The sequence below is a fragment of the Pundamilia nyererei genome, unplaced genomic scaffold (genome assembly GCF_000239375.1).
Source record: "Pundamilia nyererei isolate P.nyererei 1_Seehausen unplaced genomic scaffold, PunNye1.0 scaffold00025, whole genome shotgun sequence".
Classification (NCBI taxonomy): domain Eukaryota; kingdom Metazoa; phylum Chordata; class Actinopteri; order Cichliformes; family Cichlidae; genus Pundamilia; species Pundamilia nyererei.
In genome coordinates this window covers 1,173,836-1,193,883 of record NW_005187426.1, presented here as the reverse complement: position 1 = coordinate 1,193,883, position 20,048 = coordinate 1,173,836, and the positions used below count along the sequence as shown (strand labels likewise).

General features: G+C 40.1%; 1 protein-coding gene across 2 annotated transcripts in view; it reads right to left on the bottom strand.

Moving 5' to 3' along the window:
* The window catches only part of ntrk3b (neurotrophic tyrosine kinase, receptor, type 3b), a 222,296-nt gene that overhangs the window by 12,126 nt on the left and 190,122 nt on the right, over positions 1–20,048 (bottom strand). For both annotated transcript variants that reach the window (XM_005727560.2, XM_005727561.2), the window contains 3 exons: positions 18,728–18,858; positions 12,691–12,863; positions 10,613–10,856 (listed from right to left, as the gene is read on the bottom strand). In XM_005727560.2, coding sequence (XP_005727617.1) covers positions 10,613–10,856; positions 12,691–12,863; positions 18,728–18,858 — 548 coding nt within the window. The remainder of the gene's footprint in view (positions 1–10,612; positions 10,857–12,690; positions 12,864–18,727; positions 18,859–20,048) is intronic.

Here is a 20,048-nt window from a genome sequence, read left to right as displayed (position 1 = left end):
TTTCAAATTAGTCTTTTGTAAAACTACACAAGACAGTCTTGGAAACTATACGACACAGTCTCCGAAAATATACCCAAAAGTATCAATGACAACATTGGCTGCCCTTACAGGCATATAGTGCAGATCAAGCAGCAACCTCCAGGGTTGAAAAATAAATGAAGCTCGCTTCAAAAAATGGACCAGGAATGTGGTGTTGGTCCCTTTTAATAGAATTATCTGTCTTGCTGTGAAGTGCAGCGCATCCAAGAAGCTTTTGCTTCAGTTTTGGTAAGTATAATCATATCTTTGCTTGGGCTGGATGGCAATCACACCTCGTTAACTGGGCTTGCTAGCATTGCTAGCTAGTTCACGTTTCAGGTTTCTGTGTTGAGCTGGGCTCTCTGCTTCAGGCTGTGTGTGCAGTCAATCAAAAAAGTACGTTTCATGTGCCCTATGACTCTTCCACTATGAGTGCCACCACCTCCCATCAGAGCTGTTATCAGCTAACAGTAATTAAATCGTGAAAAAAAATCTATAAACAGAAACATACAACAGTTAAAAAAAATATAACCAGGAACACAAACCTGGCTAAGAGGTTGGAATAATTTGAGATAATATGATGCAGAAAACCGTTAATCCTTGGATTTAGCACACAGTAAAAAAAATCTACATTTTAATTCTAATTAATAATTTTAATGCTGGATGCATTCTTGGTACTGCATCTAATATGAGGCCTGCACTGTAGAACTAGGTAACTTTAAACTGTATAAATGTAAATATTAGATATTACCATCCATAGTCTAATAAAGGAGAGATGTAAATCACTTTAGAGAATTAACAGCTTAATTCTATATTTAGACTGAATTAGATACATAAAGAAAACATTTATACATTTGCACCATTCACCACTTGCCCACTTACAAAGAAATGAACAGTCTCTAATTTTTACATAAAAGCTATCAATTTATAACATTTTGTATTTTTATATATGTTACTGTCCATTACTATTTATAATTATTTGTAAGAGTGTTTAATGCATTTATAAAAATAATCTATAAACCCAGACAGAATGAGAGTGGACTCGTTTGAGACGCATCTCTTTGCAGTAGAGGGACAACTGGTTGTATTCTGGTTATATTCGTACATAACAACAAGGTTACTGAGCATTTATGTGAGCTTTATGTAATTTTGAAGCTAAATTGCAACTGACAGCAACTGCGTCATTATTTGTGGAATTGAATTTATGAATTTCAGTTTTAAGTGCTCTATTTCTGCTGATTTGTCACAGTTAATGACCGTATTATCACAAACCGATTTTGTATAATTGCAAACTTGACTCCATTCAATCACAACCTAACAGCAGACTGACTGGTCTCGTGTTATCTCGGCCTTCACGCACCAAAGTCACTTTGAAGATGGCAGCTGACTGTGAGTGGTCACAGACAGAAAGAACCATTTCAAAGGCAACAAGATATCATGCTTACCGCACAATCTTCAAGTGTGACTGTAGCACTACTCAAATGGTAGCTTTTAGAACATATTAACTAAGCTTTTCAAAAAAGCCACAGGTCGCTCATCTATATTTCATGCTCTAAATGAGTCATCCTGTATTAACAAGCCAACATTAGCATTTTCCCTAAGTTCAGCTATACCAGGCAGATAGTAGGTTGAAAATAGTTATGACTCAGAAATGACTTGTTGGGTTCAAGCTGTTTAATTTTAGTGATAAAAAGGTGTCAAGTTCCATTTTTAAAAGTTGTTAGATATTATAATTGGCTAAATTTGAACCTGTAAGTGAGACTAACATTTAAAAGAGAAACACAACCTTTTTTGAAAAGGTTAATTTTGATGACTGAAAGTCACACATACAATTTTGTACACACAAGTGAACCAAAATGTTCAGTGGGAAAAAAGAAAAACTCATGAAGGTGCCTAGTAGAACTACCTGGTGAATGGTTTGTAAGCCTTGTTATGAGATATACAATGGTAACCTATCATCATACAAGAAAGAAGAACCCCAAGGTGTTTTTGTGTCCTCGTTTATTGAACTCCTGATTGTAGCTCCTTGTCTCAGGTGTCTTGACTAAGTCGATATCTGGTGTGCAGAGTGTTTACCTGAAAGTGTTATCCCAAAGTTGTATGCTTTTCTTGGACTGAATACAAATCAATATTTGTACACAGGGCCTGCAGGTCAACAAGACCAATAGAGACACTATTCTTTACCAACACCTATATGCTGACTGAGAATCAGAATCACACTCCATTAACCTCCAGCATGTCAAACTGGAGGACACTGGAGGACGTTTCTTCTTTACTGAACACACTTTCATTATTCTTCAAATCCATTCACTTCCATATGGATGGGAGATGCTTAATATATGTATTGTATCCTGTAAGATTTACTCATCAAAATGGCCACTGTCACATTTTCTCACAAAAATGTAATAATAATAATTAAGTATGAATCATTTCAACATAATGGCTGAAATATATAAAAACAGTCCCCGAAAGCAGTTTGGAAACAGATCGCTAAAAGTATACTTCACAGATAATGTGGATTTTGAATTTCTATTTGTTATGACAGACATTTGCATTTCTGTCAAGTGTAGCGATGTTAAGTCTTTCTACTATTCAGAGCTTTATGCTTTAAAAACTTTTCCCTCTTTTTATCAGGAGGATTTGCAGAGTTTTACCTCCATTCTCCTGCTTTACATTGACACATGTTTATACCTCAGAGCAGCCCAGTACAACCACAGTCTTTCACTGAACCCGCCAGGGGTTAAGTGCTGTGCTCGACCGTGTCTCACTGTCGAGTTGTAAAGTACAAAGAATCAATGTATCATTCTCCTGAATCCTATAGAACCCCGGTTGTGCTTCTCTATAAGTTGCTCAAGGGCATCTGAGGTGTTACACAGATGCATCCTTTACCTCTTAATTTCTTGAGGCTTGCTCCGCCATCTCCCTGCCTAAACAATTATGATCCGTCACCACCTTGGAAGATAATCAAAGCTGCTGTTTTTCCTTCCTTCAGTGGTAGGACAGATAAAACAGTAATTAAGATAAACATAAATTCATGAAGCGTTCCAAATAAGGTGCCCTTTCTCCACATCCTGAATTAACACACTTATTGACAATGCCACTGGCAGTAGTTCTCTCTTCCACACACCCTTAAACTCATTCTTTAGGGCTTCACTTCAAGCTAAGGGCCAAATGAACACAGACTTAGACTCTACCTGGTCTCATTACACATGCCACAGTTTAACATTGTACACAACATTAAGCCAATATTGATGCAGAGACCAGTCGCCCCTATTATGCAAAACCTCTGGGTCGAGGTAAGCTAGGTGGGCCGAGTGTGAGGTGAAGAAGTTGGCGAGGGGCTGTATACCAATCTGTCCCTCTGTGGAGCTTTATAAAGATTAAACAAAATTAATTAAGTTCCCGTTAGTCTAAATGACTTATCTGAGGTCCTCCCTGCCCACTGCATGCAAGGCCCAGCCTCATCAGATGCATACTAATGATTTAACCGGAGCCGCCGTGGCGAGGGGCATTAAAAGTGGCTGACTCGCTGCTTCCCAAATGATTGCATGCCATCACCTTGGGTTTTTGTGACAAGGCCATGGTAATTAGCTTGGAACATGGGGGAAAAGGAAAAAAAAAAAGCTGAACACATAATAAAAATAAAATAATTGCCCCTGTAATTATCCTCATCTTTCTCACTCAATGTCACATCAAGAAGCTGGCAATGCTCTGCGGGGAGTGAGGAATGAGTCTGGGGCTTTTTTTGTTGCTGTGTAAACTGGATTAGTGCTCTGCCTGTCCCACCGTAGCAGGGGAGTGATTGGATTAACGGCGTGGAGAGCACAGCAGTATGGCAGGGGGATAGATTACTGGCCCAGTCGGGCTCTTCGATGGGCGCACCGTGGCCTGTAGGGAGCCCTAGGAGGCCCCAGACATCTTAAAGGGCCCCGATAACCATCTTGAGACACTCTCTCTCCCTGCTTTAACCGTGTTGCTATCTCTGCTCTCCCAGCTCAAACAGCAACGAACACAAGTTCACTTTTAGAGGCTATGATGTCCATTAGGTTTCTACCTGCTGCGCTGCTGCCAAGTGGAGATAAAGTGGTATCTACTCTGGCCACTGCACGCCAGTGGGTGGTGAAACTTTCTGAAGGTATTTATTTTTTTAAACAGGCGCGGACACACACACACACACACACACACACACACACACACACACACACACACACACACACACACACTTCACTATAGCTATCATGCAATTGTACTTTATTTTCTGTATCTAGCTCGCCAGGCTGATACTACAATGAGGAGAAAGGTAGGGCCTCATTGTTGTTGCTGACTTTGAACTGCATCTTGAATATGAATTATTTAGATACAGCTGGGTTTGGAAATGTTTGGACACTTCAATAGAACAAATACAGTGGGTTAAATGTAAAGTGCAAACCAGTGATCAGTGTCAAGATTATACGATTTACAATATAATTGTATAATAAAAGAAGCAGTATTGATGATAAAGTGATGGTACAAAACAATATGAGAGCCTGACATGTTTGTGGCTCTGCACATCCTGATTCATCCTAACAGGACAAGGACCCCTTTGACATTAGTCCACAGGGTCACTGCCAAAGTCCCTCTACAGTTGCTGATTGTACTCCATGCAAACATCTCTTAGATTGAAAAATGGCTCATACAGTATTTTTTAAAAATAGCTTGGAACTTGTTTGGACTGAAAAAAGAAACAAATATTTGTTTTTTTTTTAATGATTTCCAATCTTTGTGTCAGGTTACGCTAACCAGATGCTGGCTTTATCTTTAAATATCCCATAGAGGTATAAGAGTGCCATCAATCTCTCCATTTACGTCGCAACAAGAAAGCAAAAACATTTTCTAAATTTATTACTCCATACGGCAGTCATCATATAAGACAGCTGTGTTCTAGGCAAAGAGACAAGAACAAAACAAAAGAAACCTAAGGGGAATGGTAGAACAGACTTTTTTTTATCCCTCCATGCAGAAATAATAAATATGGCCTGTGTACTCATTAGCACCAAGCTGCACACAATTTTGCGGAGCTTGTGCTTGATAAATAATGCAGCAGAGGAGCGTTTCTTTGATCCTTGAAAAATAAGAGAAACCTGGTGACCATTTTTCTTCAAAGAAAGGCAGTGCAGGTAAGCACGGGCTTTCTGGCAGAGACACTAAGAACAAGTCCTTGAAAATGAGTCATTAGATTGTAACAGTGTTCGATATCCCATAGTCCATATCCATGAGTCAGTGTCTCTAAAATCATTTCAATTTTCCTAACAAATGCTAAGTGTAAGATATGGATTTTTGTTCTCCTTATTTACCCAAGCAAGGTTTACCGGACACATATTTTTGATCCTTGTTAATTATCAGCTTTACATTTAGACAGTTTTGCGCTGTTTAAGTACGTCGACTTCACGGATTCTTTTTGATGGTAGCGATCGGGCGGAGACTTTTATTTCCAAAATCAGACGTCTTTCTTTGCACTTCACAATAAAATACAGATGCATCCGGAGACCTAGCTAACTAGCCTACTTCCGCTACGTCTAGCGAGGTCTGGCTCACAACCGGAAGTCAACAAAATCTTATGGGTTCGGTGTCCCGCCCATTGTACCACCCCCTTCAACTGTCCTGCCTCCAGTCTTCCTCACCTCAGCACTCTAGATAAAATCACTTAAGTTTAAGTTTCCTAATCTTCCACACTTACAATGAAAATATAAAATCATGAGTACATAATCACATTTCACACAAGCACCACTTCCCACAGCGCTCACAGAAATGAGAAACAACCCAAACTTTGCTAAATGAAAACATTGAAGGTAAAAATCCTGGGTAATTTTAATAAGAACTGTTGAAAAAGTAAAAAGAAAGTAAGCCTTTACGTATTATCATCTGAGAAGAACCTCTATGTCCGTGTTAATAAAATGAGTCCAACCCTCTATTTAAACTAGAAGAATTGGTGCACAGCATTACAGTCTGACTGCAGCTTTCAAGTAACCAGACTGAAAACTTTTCACTTTTCCATGCCTTGGGAGCAGAATATGACACTAATTGCAAAATTGCTGTTAATTACTCTTACAAATCAGAAGCTGCCTTGGACTCCTGATTAGACAGAACATTCAACATAACACTCTTAGACAACCTGCATGAGCCCCTTCATCTATCCTGCAGATGCTTCTGAAACTTCCGAAAACAACAACAGAAAAACAAAAACAGCAATGACTTGCTTTTCATTCTTGCAGCTTTAATGCCTAGCCACCTTTAGAGCATTCACTGTCATTTTGCCCACCTAACCATGTATAATTCAGTGCCTCACTCTCCGAGCCCAGGAAAAACATTTCCTGATATATCGCGAGGTACTGGTATAAAACAACTTCAGAGCAGGCTCGGGTGCTGCCGTCGGCCTGCACTAGCTCATGCAGTTGTCTCCTTTGAAACAACACAAAGGTATGTGCCTACAGTGTGAGGATGTGACAGATGGAAGTGATTTAGGACAATATTTGTCTTTTTCTTGAAGTTGCTCCCTCCTGCTGCAAAGTGTCTTTTGGGCAACGAGCATGGATACGACTAGTCAGCTATGGCAGTATTGTACTCTTGGCAGGACGCTGCTATTTATAATCACTCAACACAGGGAAAGTGTCCAATACTGTTAGGAGCGCCTTATCTCCGGGCTCTGTCAATATTCCTATGTGTAGGTGGGCACTGATGCTATCCCATCGCACCAAACAGCAGCTTCACTGCAATTCAGGCCACACACATCCAAATGCACACAAATACACGATAAATTCAAACTAAGACTGGTTCCCTTTTTCTTCTTCTACAAACCATTTCTCTGGTTTCTGTCTAACCCAACATAGTGATTTAAAAAAATATTTCCATTCCTCACTGCAGAGACTGTGTGTGTGTGTGCTGATTCAGTAAATTATTCAATAAATTATTCAACCATCTAAAATTTCTCCAATAAATTCACCACAGAGTTTGAAGCTAACGTTCAACTGGAAAAGTTACTCAGACTGACTCCCACCCGGCTGTTCCTGCAAGGCCTTTTTTTTCACTGTCCCACTGTGTGTGTACGTGTGTGCGTTTACCCCTAGCCCCTTTGTTAGCCTATGCAGAGCATAACTACACAAGAACAACCATCTGCTTGTTTTCATCTGTCAATGGGGAGCATACCATGTTTGGAGACTGAGCTCATCACCCCCACCTGAGACCTATGCTGGTGGCAGTCAGGGTGATAAGGTGTGCTTGGAGGCTCACCTTATCACCCTCATGTCCAACCTGCTCTGCACGGACACCCCATACAACCAGCAGAACATATCAAGGACATGGTCCCCCATGATCCCAGCTTCCCACTCCCTTAAATATATTATACTGCATGTTTCACTCACACAAACAAAATCTTAAATGCTTACAAAACATGTCAAACATCCCCTGGTTGCCCAATTTGGCTTTATATCTGTTAAATCTTCTTGAAATTACTTTCTTTTGAGACCAAGCCAATAACTCACAGCACTGATATATTAAGCTTATAATTGTTAAAACAGCAACAGACAACTGAACCATTTAATCTTCCAGCTGATTGGTATCTGCTGCTAAATCGGTTGTGACTGAGAAAATAAAACGGGTTCTTAACTAAAATGAAGAAACAGTCTGTTTTAAACTTTACTTGTCCACAAAGAACCACTACAGCTACCAAGAGCTATTATCCAACCATGAGCTCCATGAAGGGGCTCACAGTTAAAGGGAAGAGAATTTTCTCCAATGTGTCATTTAGCTGTTTATCATTCTAAATTCTAATATTCAATCATAATATAAAGTCAGCACTAGAAAATAACCTAGCACAATACCTTGTAATTTGTCCAAGGGCTTGGGCACAGCTGACCAAGCCACCTTTGTGGATGGACTCTACAGTCTCTGGGCCATGCTGCAAATTTGTTTTCAATTTAATTATTATTGAGACAGCATAATTTTTCTGGATCTTAATCACCCTTCTTTCCTGCATTCAATGGATTATTTCCATGATGGGATTACTACACATGTAACCTACATATGTACAAATGATCTAGGATATTGTACAGTCCCATTTTACTCCACTTAGTCTGTGTTAAATGCAAATGACCCTCCTTAAACTGCAAAAGAGTGACCCTCTACTTTCTCTAAGATCTGAGATGCTCAAGTAAAACTGTTCAGATGACTAAGGAGCTTAGAAAGAAAAGAGCGTCTGGACTTCTTTAAGTTGCTTGAAGACGTTTCACCTCTCATCCGAGAAGTTTCTTCAGTTCTGACAGTTAGACTACGATGACCTGGATGACTGAGAACCTTCACAGACATATTGCTCAGATGACGCTGAAATGGTCAAACTTGTACTAAGGTTTTAGGTGTTATTACATGAACTGTATCAAACATTGAAAATCTTGTTTGCAAAGCTCTTGGTTTTTTTTCCTCTCTCTCTTTTTCTTGTGACCTCTAGGTTAAAACCTTTTTTTTTCTACCTCCAGCTCACAAATGCTGATTATATACAAACTAACTATTTTACATTTGTTAGATTAAGGGTTTTTTTTTTAGTTTTTTTTTTTTTTTTTAAATGAGTGCACCATATCTAGTACAGGAGATCAGATATGTGTCTCTGCAAACCACACTTATTTAACAAATATGCCACTACTTCTACTGGAAACATCTCAAACTGATTCGGACTGTAGTGGGGAGATTTCATTTTAAAAGTTTGTCAGTGTAGCTGCTCTTAAATGTTGTGTTCAATCAGTTGTAGATTGTAATAGTTTCATTTGTCTGTTTATGTTTATGACAGTGTTTGTTGTTCTGTTGCTGAGTATTAGGGCCAAAGTAAGAAAAAATATATCTTATTGATCATTTTGAGAATGATTCAAAATGTGGAGATTACATTTGTTGTTTCAAGACAAACTGGCACAGCTGCTGTACCCTGAAGTACCCTAAATCACACTTCAGAATTGGTTTAAGTAACAAGGAAGGAAATGATTTCTCTTTTAGCACATAAACACAGTGTGGTTATCAGTATAAGGATGTTGAAAAGATGGTGCAGAAACCTGCATCTGGTCAGATGGAAAAACACACAAACTCAGAAGAGTAGATTCATAGAACATGAAATGGCTGGTAATGGACAGATGCAAGGTTATCGATGGTTACACCCTCGTCCAATAAAGAGGATGGATGTTGTTTCACGAGACAGCTGATCAATTTATTTCACTAACTCATCCAAACAAGGCATTTTGGAGAAGGTGTAGCAGGATATAGAGTACTTGAAACAACAATGAAATCTCCACATTTCGACTTTTTTCTCAAAATAGATTTTGGACTTTAATCTCGAAATTTCGACTCTATTCTCAAAATGATCAACAATATATATTTTTTTCCATAACAAAGGTAACAACACTACCGCTTTTTAAATCTACTACTATTTTCAGTCTTCCACTTTATAAATTATTGATGGTAAGCTCATTGATAGCATTGAATAATATATTTCAGAAGTGTGGCTGACAAATGAACATGTCATCAAACTATATCACTGAATATTAGAGAAGTCTTTAATATTCTAAAGATTAAGTAGCTTCATGTGCACAAAAACATCAAATATGCTTAAAATGACTGAGTTTGAAGTCACACTTGAAATGAAAACATATATGTTTGTGTTTTAAATTTTACAGTGGTCTTCTCAACACTTTTCCTCAGCTTAACTTTATGAAACCCTTTTGCCCAATGAGAGCCCAGCCATTGAAAAGTACACACAGAATCTGGCAATAATTACTTCATAAGAAGAACAAATAAGCTTAATCGCTCTTATGTCCGTTACACAGATTGTGGATGGACATGGACCCATGCACCAACTGCTAAAAGCATCTCCCCTCAAATTTCCTCAGACATTATTTCATGCGTGCAGAGCTGCTTACCCAGCAGGCAAGTACTTCATAACTGCTGGCGTTGCCCCAAGCAATGTCCGAACTGTCCCAGCTGTCACGCTGGGAAAACAGAATCAGGCGCACCTAAAGTCATTTCACAGGCCCAGGCTTTTTAAAGCAGCCAGATCTGTAGCAGCCATCACTCCACATATTTGTTCAGCAAAAATGCTAAATTCTTCAGCAAAGTAGTTGCCGCCTGGCATTCATCGTCGCTAATCGTGTTAAACAGTAGAGAAGACATGAATTGGACGCTATATAAACAAGCCTTTAAGCATTAGGCTAGAGGCTCAGCAGGCTCATCTCATCTCATACCATGCTGCTAAACAGCTCCATCCTTGCCTGCATGTATAGCTGGCTGCGCAGTCCTGGGGCTGTATTATGGATGGGAGAGCTGATAACTCTCCTCAGAAAAGAAAAATTAAATAAAATGACGCAGCAGAGTAACACCCTTCACCCATTAGAAATATGTTTCTTACTAAGAGCTACAAAGGCTTTATTACAAGATAACATAGAGAAGAGGCCAAGTGAATATGGCAGAATTGTCTGAGGTGTGGAAAAAGTTTAAATCGTTTCGGCCTCACTCACGCTTGCAAACAGCTCTTTCTTTTAATCAAAAATAACAAGCGAACCAAACAATACCGGCTGACGCTTACCCTGTAGTAGTCACTGCTGTAGATGTCCCTGGACATGCCGAAGTCTCCAATCTTCACCAGCAGGCCGTTGCCCACCAGGCAGTTGCGGGTAGCCAGATCTCTGTGCACAAAGTGCTGGGAGGCCAGGTAAACCATGCCTGAGGCAATCTGGGTGGCAATGTGCAGCATCTGGGAAAGGCCCAGCTCTCCGTTGGACTGCAGTGGCTGGCCATCTACCAGGATCATGGCATCTGGGCCGTGGGCTCTGTATTACAAAGAATAGTGGATGATGATTTGATGTACTTGTATTTATATTGGTGGATTCTGGATAATGTTGACTTGAGCTCTGTGGTATTATTTTACAGTTAGACTTGAATTATCATGTTGTGTCCAGTCAAATTTGAAGGATGCAATTAAGACCAAAAACTCATCGGGAAGGTGTTTACTGAGCATAGATTAAGGCAGCTGAGGGGTTGTTTTCTCACAGACTTGTATACAACCAGACCCCCTGCTGGCCATTTGAAAGAATGCAGGTTTAAAGCACAACAGTCTAATGCCCAAGCCATTCTCCAGCCTTGTCTTATGAAACCAACTTATTATTCATTAGAAAGTGAACTCTGTTATTTCTTCTCTCCTACTGTAAGTTTCATAGCTACACTTTAATTACTGGCTATAGGACCCTTTAGAGAACATTCTACATTTTGAACGAGCCTGCCTCTTTAAGAAGTAATCCAAAGCTCCTTATACTACTAATAAACCCTTATCCTGGCAATATATGTGCCTCTTTGTACCTATTGAGGATAATTACCATAATAAAGCGAGACTGTTAGAAATATTAACAAATGAACTATACTCTGCAAGCACTGCTTTACTGGCAGCGATAAACTGTTATGTGTCTGTTGTTCTTAATTCTGTGGTCGTAAGCTGTGAGCTTAGAGATTTTTTTTCTTTGGCAAAAGTTTCATGTAAGCCAACTTGTCAGGAATTTTAACCAAGTCTCTGGATTTTCATCACAGGACTGTACATTTACCAGAACAGGTTGACTGCAGGTTTCTGGGTGACGATGAAGAACTCATTTCCTGTGAAGACTTCCTGCTGTTCTCATCACCTTCTCGTCACTTTGATTACAGACCAGGTGTCATGCAGGGAGGACTACCGCTCTCTCACTCTCTCGGCCTGTTTTTCCATCCCCAAGTCAGAATTTTATTGCAGCTCAATTTTCCTCTTGTTTTTAGTGTGTCTGTTATAATTTCACTCTGCTGTTGGCGGATTAGTAGTACTTTTTCTTTCGCCTTTCTGCTTCTTATTATACTTCACAGACATACAGTAATAGGTGAATAAGAGCAGGGTGCCCTGCTGCTTATCTGAAGGTTGAATTTGGAGCTGCACGTTAGATCTTCTATTCACTCCTATTGATTCCCTGCACATCTCATCTCTTAAATGTGACCAACAGGACCAACAGACCAAGAATCAGCTGCGTCTTGCACCTTGCATGAAAGAATTTCATCATTCGCGACATTGCCTTTCATTTCAGGAATGATTTCCCAACAGAAAGTCTTCACGCACTCTTGAATGCACACAGACATTCACACTCACACTCCATCGTAACATGTCATCTTTTCAACTATTGCTGAAATTTCAAAAACAAGATCGACCACACACACACACACGTGCACGTGCATACACACTGCTGCTGCTGCTGTGTACACTCTTGAAATAGCAGACTTCTTTCCCAGATTCCTTCTTTGCACACTGACATCAACTCCAGTGAAGCTTCCCATTACCAAAGAGCTTGCTGTACCGGCATCGTGTCACTTTTGTTGAAGCTTATCAGAGGTCACTTCCCTTGGTACAGTCTGACATTATGGAACAAAAGCACTAAAGCACTCGTGTTTGCTAACGCACAAAGCTGTGAAGCAAGCCGGATATTTGCGGCAGCTATTTCACAAAAGAATTTCAGGTTTTTAGTCTTACTTTCATTTACTGTACGTATTGTGAATGAGCCGGTGCGTAGTTCCAACATACTCGCACATATTTGCATTGTTAAGTTAACCTCCTAATTTCAAGAAATGTTCAATTTTCAATAATAAAAACTTTACCTGAGGAATTTGTTGAGGTCTCCATGTTTCATGTATTCGAACACCATAATGAGAGGGTCTCCATCTACGCACACGCCATAAAACTTAACAATGTGGTCATGCTGCAGGTTGGTCAGCAGCTCGGCCTCTCTCTGGAAGTCCTTCCTGGCTGACAGGTTGGGATCTTTAAGAGTCTGAAAGGAGAAATAAAAAAGTCAGATTTACATATTTTGAAAACTACACTGGTTTGTTATCCAGGATCTAAAAAAATCATGAAGTCTTCATTTACGTGCCATTGGGGAATCAATCATCCTTTGCATCCTGTTGATACTTACTATTTACTTTACCAGTGAACGGTTTCATGGTTCTGAAAAAGATCTGCTAAATTTGCTAAATTTGAGTGATCAATCAATAGAAAATTGCTGCTTTTCCTGGTATCAGGCACTGACAGATACATTTTTATTAACACTTTAAAATGATCTACAGTATGGTGCATTAATTGCTAAATGTTTAGCTCTGCCAGCAAAATAAGGCAACCACTTCAACAACAACATCAGAGAAAGCTCGCTTCCGCTTTTAGAGTATACAACTTTTTCTTGCCCTGATTGATTCAGGTTGGCTTCTGTCTTCCAAATGAGAATCATCCACTTAGTATGCTAGACTATCTGACAGTTTTAGTTAGTCCTTGATTCACCCTCACATGCCACCATGACCTTGACAACCCAGGTTTTGAGAGAAATTGCCTGCGTGGATTACCATGAAATCTGAGGACATAAGAACCTTCAAGGTTCCCAATAAAATAAATAAATAATTATGCTAATCAGCAAGGGTTAGCGAGATAAACTCAACTAGAGAACAAGCCAAATGTTATTTTCTAAACATCAGCATGTTTTCATTTCCTTTTTCTTATGCAGCAGAAATGAAAGGCTGGAGGCTGTTAAGTTTCAATTTACCAAACAAACAAGGGCACAATGAGATGATGTGTGTAAAATACTACTAGCCCGACCTCATATAGGTGTAAAATACATGTTGAAAATATGATATTTAATCCAAGTGGTCACATGCTTCATGTATGCCAGGAGTTATTATTTGTTTCCACTGAACTTTTACTGATGCACAAATATTTTTGTTCCTAAATACAGATGGATGGAAGTTCACTTTTTGTCACTGTTAGTTTGTCACTACAGTAATTTAAGAATTTATTTGCCCACTTTAAGCACCATACTCTTAAGCATCAGCACTGAGACGTCATAAAAGCAAGGAAGCATAGCTTCTTACAACGAATTGATGTGCCTCCTATATTGGACAGAATTTTTCGTTATTGTCAAGGTAAAGCTTTTGCAGTGTTGCAGTATGGGTGGACAAAATGTTCAGAGAGAAAGAGGAAGACTTCAGGGGTATTCCTATAACTACAGACAGAATCTGTATTTGCCTCTGGACCATTTAGAAGGGACCTTCAGTATGAAATGTCCTTGGTTCTGTACATCCTGAGAGTCAAGCAAATGGAGTAAGCATTACATACAATGGCACTTCTGAATAATATTAGTATTTTGAAAATAAAACAGAAAATTATTAATGAAGAACAAACCATGACCGGAGACAGTTGGTGTTGATGCATGTCCTGGTCTGCCTCCAACTTAAAACTTTCAAGACTTAAAGGATCTGCTGTTAATATGCTGCTGCCAGATAGCTGTACTACTCACAATACATCTTTCTACAAACAATTACAGCTGTCTGAGGAGTAGAGATGAACTCAATGTACACATTAATTGATCTGACTGGAAGTAAGATCAAGCAGGCAAATAAACTGAACTCATTTAAAGTCTAGACCACATAATTTTCTAAATCTTACTTGTTTCACAAATATCAAATAAATGCAATAATATATTACTGGTGCGTCTGCTGGAGGAGAAAAAAAAAGACTTTTGGCAGTTCATCAGCAACAGGAAAATAGGGAGTGTTGATTATCCTAGTCTCTTTAGCATTGGTTCCTGTTTTCCCAGCCTGCTGCTGACATTATTACAGATGGAATGACCTTGGCATGGAAATGCATTTACTCATATGTGCTCTTCTTGCAGTGAAATGCTAGAGGTGGTTGAGATGTACAGCAGAGTAGGTAAAATGGCCATAAAATTCTATTACCAAATCAAACCGCACTCTTAAGGAAATGTTTCTTGTCTGGGCATTCCTCCAAAACAATACCTTCAAAGTGCTTGAACACGATAAATTGAGGCAAAGCGCTGCAATGAATTTTCCCTTTGTTGACCTTTAAGAGAATTCAGAGAGCTGGTTCCTGCTTTCTCACAGGCAGGAGAATGTTCAGATGAAAATCCACATAGTATTCTGTTTTAAGGAGGTCAAGGTTTACTCACAAACTCATTTGCTAATTCTATAAGAGGGAGAAAAGAAAGTTACAGGCAGATACTCCATCACCTTCATCTGTACTATTTCACTTCTCTGTTGTCAAGGTCAGGGTGGTTTTCTCTCTCCCCCCCCCCCCCTTTTAGGTAGTTTTACTGAGTCCACAACCTCTTATTCACATGTTTTCCATTCAGACAACTCTTTATATTCACCCTGGGTGCTGCCAAGCACAACTTAATATTAAGCTCTGTGATGGCACACAGGGACAATGGTTTGAAATGCTTCAATCTCTTTAAAACAAATCATTAAATTCACAGGGGTATTAACTTTGCTCCGCTCGTTCTTCCATTTTGACAGATGCCGCTGGTCCCCTGACTGTTAGTAAGGCAGGTTCCAGATGGGAACAAAGACTAGAACTCCAGCAGACAGACACCAGATTCAATATCAGCATATTCATTCAGCTTTGCCTAAGACTGTGTCAGAATATGCACCTATGCCAGGTACATGGAAACTTAGCATAAGCAATAAAGAAAAGGATAATCGTGTAACCAGCACTCACAGTAAAGATAGTGACTTCCTTAGAGGAACTTGTGTGCTGTACCTTGTGTCATGTTTGTAATATAAGGAAAATAAACAGTTATTTTTGGTGCATTTGACTTTAACTTTGCCTGTAACTTTGCCAGAAAACTGGTGACATACCAGGAAGATAGACCACCCAGTAAATAAATAGACTCTCTCTGAAACCACAACTGGGTTTAAACACTTAAAGAACTTGTTACGGTTGTGCAACCCAGGAACTCATATTCCCTAATGATATCATCAGCTATCCTACTTTCTGAGTACCGATATCAAGGTTCTTACTGGAATGGTGTCCACTATGGCTGTGTAATTAAGTGCAGTCAGTTTGTGCACTGGGCTGTGATACACCATATGGACAAAAGTAGTGGGTCACCTACAGTTTACACCTACAGGAGCTGCTTGATCATTCCATGAACCATCACGGTGCACAGTTTTTGTGCTGATGTTAATGCCAGAGGAGGCTTGGAATTCTGCAGTTAGTGAGTCAGCAGAGCCTCACTGACTTTTACACACTACGTGCCTCAGCACTCGGCTATCCTGCTCTGTGCAGTAAGTCTGTGCAGTCTGCCTTTCTGTGTGGCTGAGTTACTGCGGTTGCTGAACGATTCCACTTAGTAATAATACACCTTACAGCCGATGGTGAAAGAAATATTATCAGTCACATCAATCATTCAATCACATCACTTGTTGCAACATTGGCATCCTGTTACTGTAACACATTCAAATTCAGTGAAAGAATGGCCCCTTCTCCCACAAATGTTTTCAAAGGATTGCATGAAAGGGTGCTTAATTTTGTGCACCTGTGGCAACAGGACTGAAAAAAGAAACACCTGAATTTCAAGTTTAATACTTTTGTTGATTTATTGTGTTTAGTGAGCAGCTCGCAATCTTTATGTTGTTGGATAAATTTATGTGTTTCCATTTTGGCTTTATTTTTCTTCCCAGTGCAACAGGGAGTTGCACAGGTGAGCTTATTTAATAAGCTTCAGAGATGCTTGTTGACCCTCGTGAGAATGGCAGTATGAGCCCAATGCGACATCACAACTGTTGGTGTGTGCACTACACTTTGGTTGTGCATCTCTAGATTTTTGTAATTTTTATTATCATGCCATTGAAGCATCCCTACAGGAGGTCAGAGTTTATCAAATGGCAAAGCGGAAGATACTGCAATAATTTGAAAAGATGAGACTTTCTAGAGGGAACTAGAACTCGTTTGGCTCTCGGCGAAGGCAGTCGCACTTTTCTCCTCTCCTCCTTCCCCTTATCTTCCATGCTTAGCCTCTTGTGTCCTTATCTTGTTTCGTGTGTATTACTTTCCCTGGAACACTCTCTCACAGTCTGTTTCTAAAACCTAAAGAGAATTATGGATTTGATCAACTGGTCTCTGAATGCTATTGACACCCTTTTTCTCAACGAGAAGTCTGGGCTCGGGAGAGCCCGAGTGCCCTGGAGGGACTTTCCCTGCCGGATACACGATGGACGGGTGGCAGAAATGGAGGATCGTGTGCCTGGCGGGACTGTCGATCGAGGACGGTGAAGATATCTATCTATTCGGAACCATGATACCAGGGTTCTTGCTGATCGGAGCTGGCTTGGCCCTGGCATATCGGAGAATTAAGAAAGCGGAACTGGCTGTTCAAAACCCCCCCAAGGCTGCCCGCTGGGATTGAAACGATGGGACGAGGTGCAACTTCTCAGAATGGACTCACTGAAGACCTTGGAGACGCTTACAGCTGCCGTGAATACTCAGAATAAGACCTCTGAGCGTATATTGGGTTACATCAAGGAAAAGGCCGCTCAGAATAACATCTCTGAACGAAAGTTGGATTACATCGTGGAATAACTCACTGCAGTCGTGAGTTCTCAGAATCAGCTCTCTGAGCACAAGAATGACAAGACCACGGAGCGCAAGTTTGATAACATCATGGAGAAGCTCGCGGTTCTCCAACGGGAGATTGAGAGACCAGTGTCGGAGTGTTAAAGAGCAGCTTTGAAATTCTCATGACTGTTCTTCCCACTCTATGCAAGGCCACCTGGGTTGGCTGGTAGACTGTTTACTTAGCCTGATAGGGCAGAGGACACTGTCTCAGCTGAACTATGGACACGCACACACATACATTTACACTGATAAGCACTCGCACATCCCCCTTCCGCTTCCAATGCCTTCGATGCTTGTTGCCTCCTGGGAACACGAGGCGGGTCTGGCCTGCGCTAGAGAGTTGGCGCAGTGGCAGGATGGCTGCTGTGTTGCCTGGGATTACTCCTTATCCCCTAATGTTGTGCTGTGGACATTTATGTGCTTTCTGTGCAGAGGAGTTTTTTGTTTCCTGTTCTCATGCTGTCCTCCTATAGCCCAGCATGAGTAGAGGTCTCTTTTTTTCCTCTTGTACTTTCCCATTGTAGTGTACATTTCAGTGTTTTTTCTGTAATGCAACCGCTCTCTGACTTGTATCCCCATGTGATGTCTGTGTTGTGTGTGTATGGTCGAGGGGCGGGTTCATTCCACTGCAGGGCAACCTGCCACTGCATGTGGCGAATAAAATTTGAACTTGAACTTTAATAACTTTGTAAAGGTACCCCTGTACCAGTGCTGATGCAGGGGAATGGCAACACCCATTGTTCAGGCAAAGAGATCTGCAAGTCTTCAGTGCAGAATGGGCAATGCTGAATGGGTACGGGGCTGTGGGGACCTTACAAATAGCACAGGAAACAACCATAAACTCGGCTCAAAAGAGGTCATCATAGCCACTTGAGTTTAGAAGTCATCAGTTTTGAATTTGGGGCATTTTCCTCGCCCATTAGATTATGAAATGCAAAGAAAAACATTTTGTATTGTATTAAAAATTAAATCAGTGATGGATTACCTAATTTGAATATTTTTTACTGAGGTAGGCTCATAGAAGCTAGAGCAGTCACTGTCTGGTGGCAAATGAAAATTCCATACTTGCTTTGGTTTTCACTTTCAGAAGCTACCTCCAGTCTTTTAAGTATGTTTTACACTAACCAGCAGCTGCTGAAAGGTTCATATTTACAAAAATAAGAATCTCACACAATGTTCAGCCATTACTGCAATCCTCTTTGTAACACTCAGACACACAGCTAACCACTTAAAACGTACCTTAACGGCCACCAGCATCTTGTCCTTAGTGGGACTGAGGTTGTAACATTCTGCCAAGAAGACTTTACCGAAGGCTCCCTCGCCCAGCTCTCTTTTCAGGATGATGTCTCTCCGCTTTATATGCTGGACAACTAAAACCAAAGAAGAAGAAATGATGACAGATTTAAAAAAAAAAAAACTTTTTTGAGAATTTCAGTTAGACTTTCAGACATTTTTATGTGTTTAATCGCATAGAAAACGTGTTACATTGGCAGTGAAATGCTTTTATCAAATCAAAATGTTACCAATAACTAAACTAAAAAGGAAGGAAGTTGTAAGGCAGAGAAGGGGAGACAAAACATAAACAGTATTACTGCACTGGAAGTTGGACATGCAGCTATATTGCAGTATTTTAAATTCCAGACAAGTTGGCAAGATTTCTACAGAAATATTCGTGCTGACCCACAGGGTGGTGTTTACAAAAACTGGCACCAGACATCTTAAAACCAGTGTTTTCTGTAATGGTGAAAGCATTAAAAAATATACTGAATATTTCAATATTTTTCTCCAAGTGTGATCCACCTCCAACAAGATGTATGATAGTGTCAAACTGCAAGGAAAAATGTTTTATCTAACTTTGGAGCTACTCAAAGAACACTTGGAGCATTACAGTTCAAGTGGTTTTAAATCTTAGAAGTGCAAATAAACTGCCAGGTGACACTGGACCTGCTGAGCTATAAATCTCTTATCTGGATTCCTCGGTTTTACTGTCGCCACTGAAACGCCACAGGAGGACATTTTCTAATGAGAACAGAATTGTAAAATTTTACTCTTTGAGGAACATAAAACAACTGGCTGAGCAGAGCGGGAGAAAGCAACGTCTTTGTCTTTTTCTGTTACCTGTAATAACTTACTTTAGAGGGATATCTTTAGAGTTACGAGGTAGTAAAGTCGGTATATTTTTCTTTTGAGCGTGTGACCTTAGATCATTTTCACCCCTTTTTGCAATTGCTTGCAATATTTGTGAACCTAGAATGGAGGCTTATTCTTCTATTGATTGGCCTGGTGGAAAACGGGTGAATCTTGACTTTTGTCCGCAAAATAACAGGCTGAATAACTCAAAAGGAGATACAGGAAAAGGTAGAAATAGCACGACAGAAAGCTCTGTATGAAAGAGCTGGTGAGGCGTAGGAGTTGCTGGCTTCTGATAGACCTACTCGATGTGCCTCAGTACAAATACTGATCACACAGTTTCACAACAGATTTAAATATATATATATAATTAGGGGTGCAACGATAGTCGTATCGATATTGAACCGTTCGATACAGTGCTTTCGGTTCG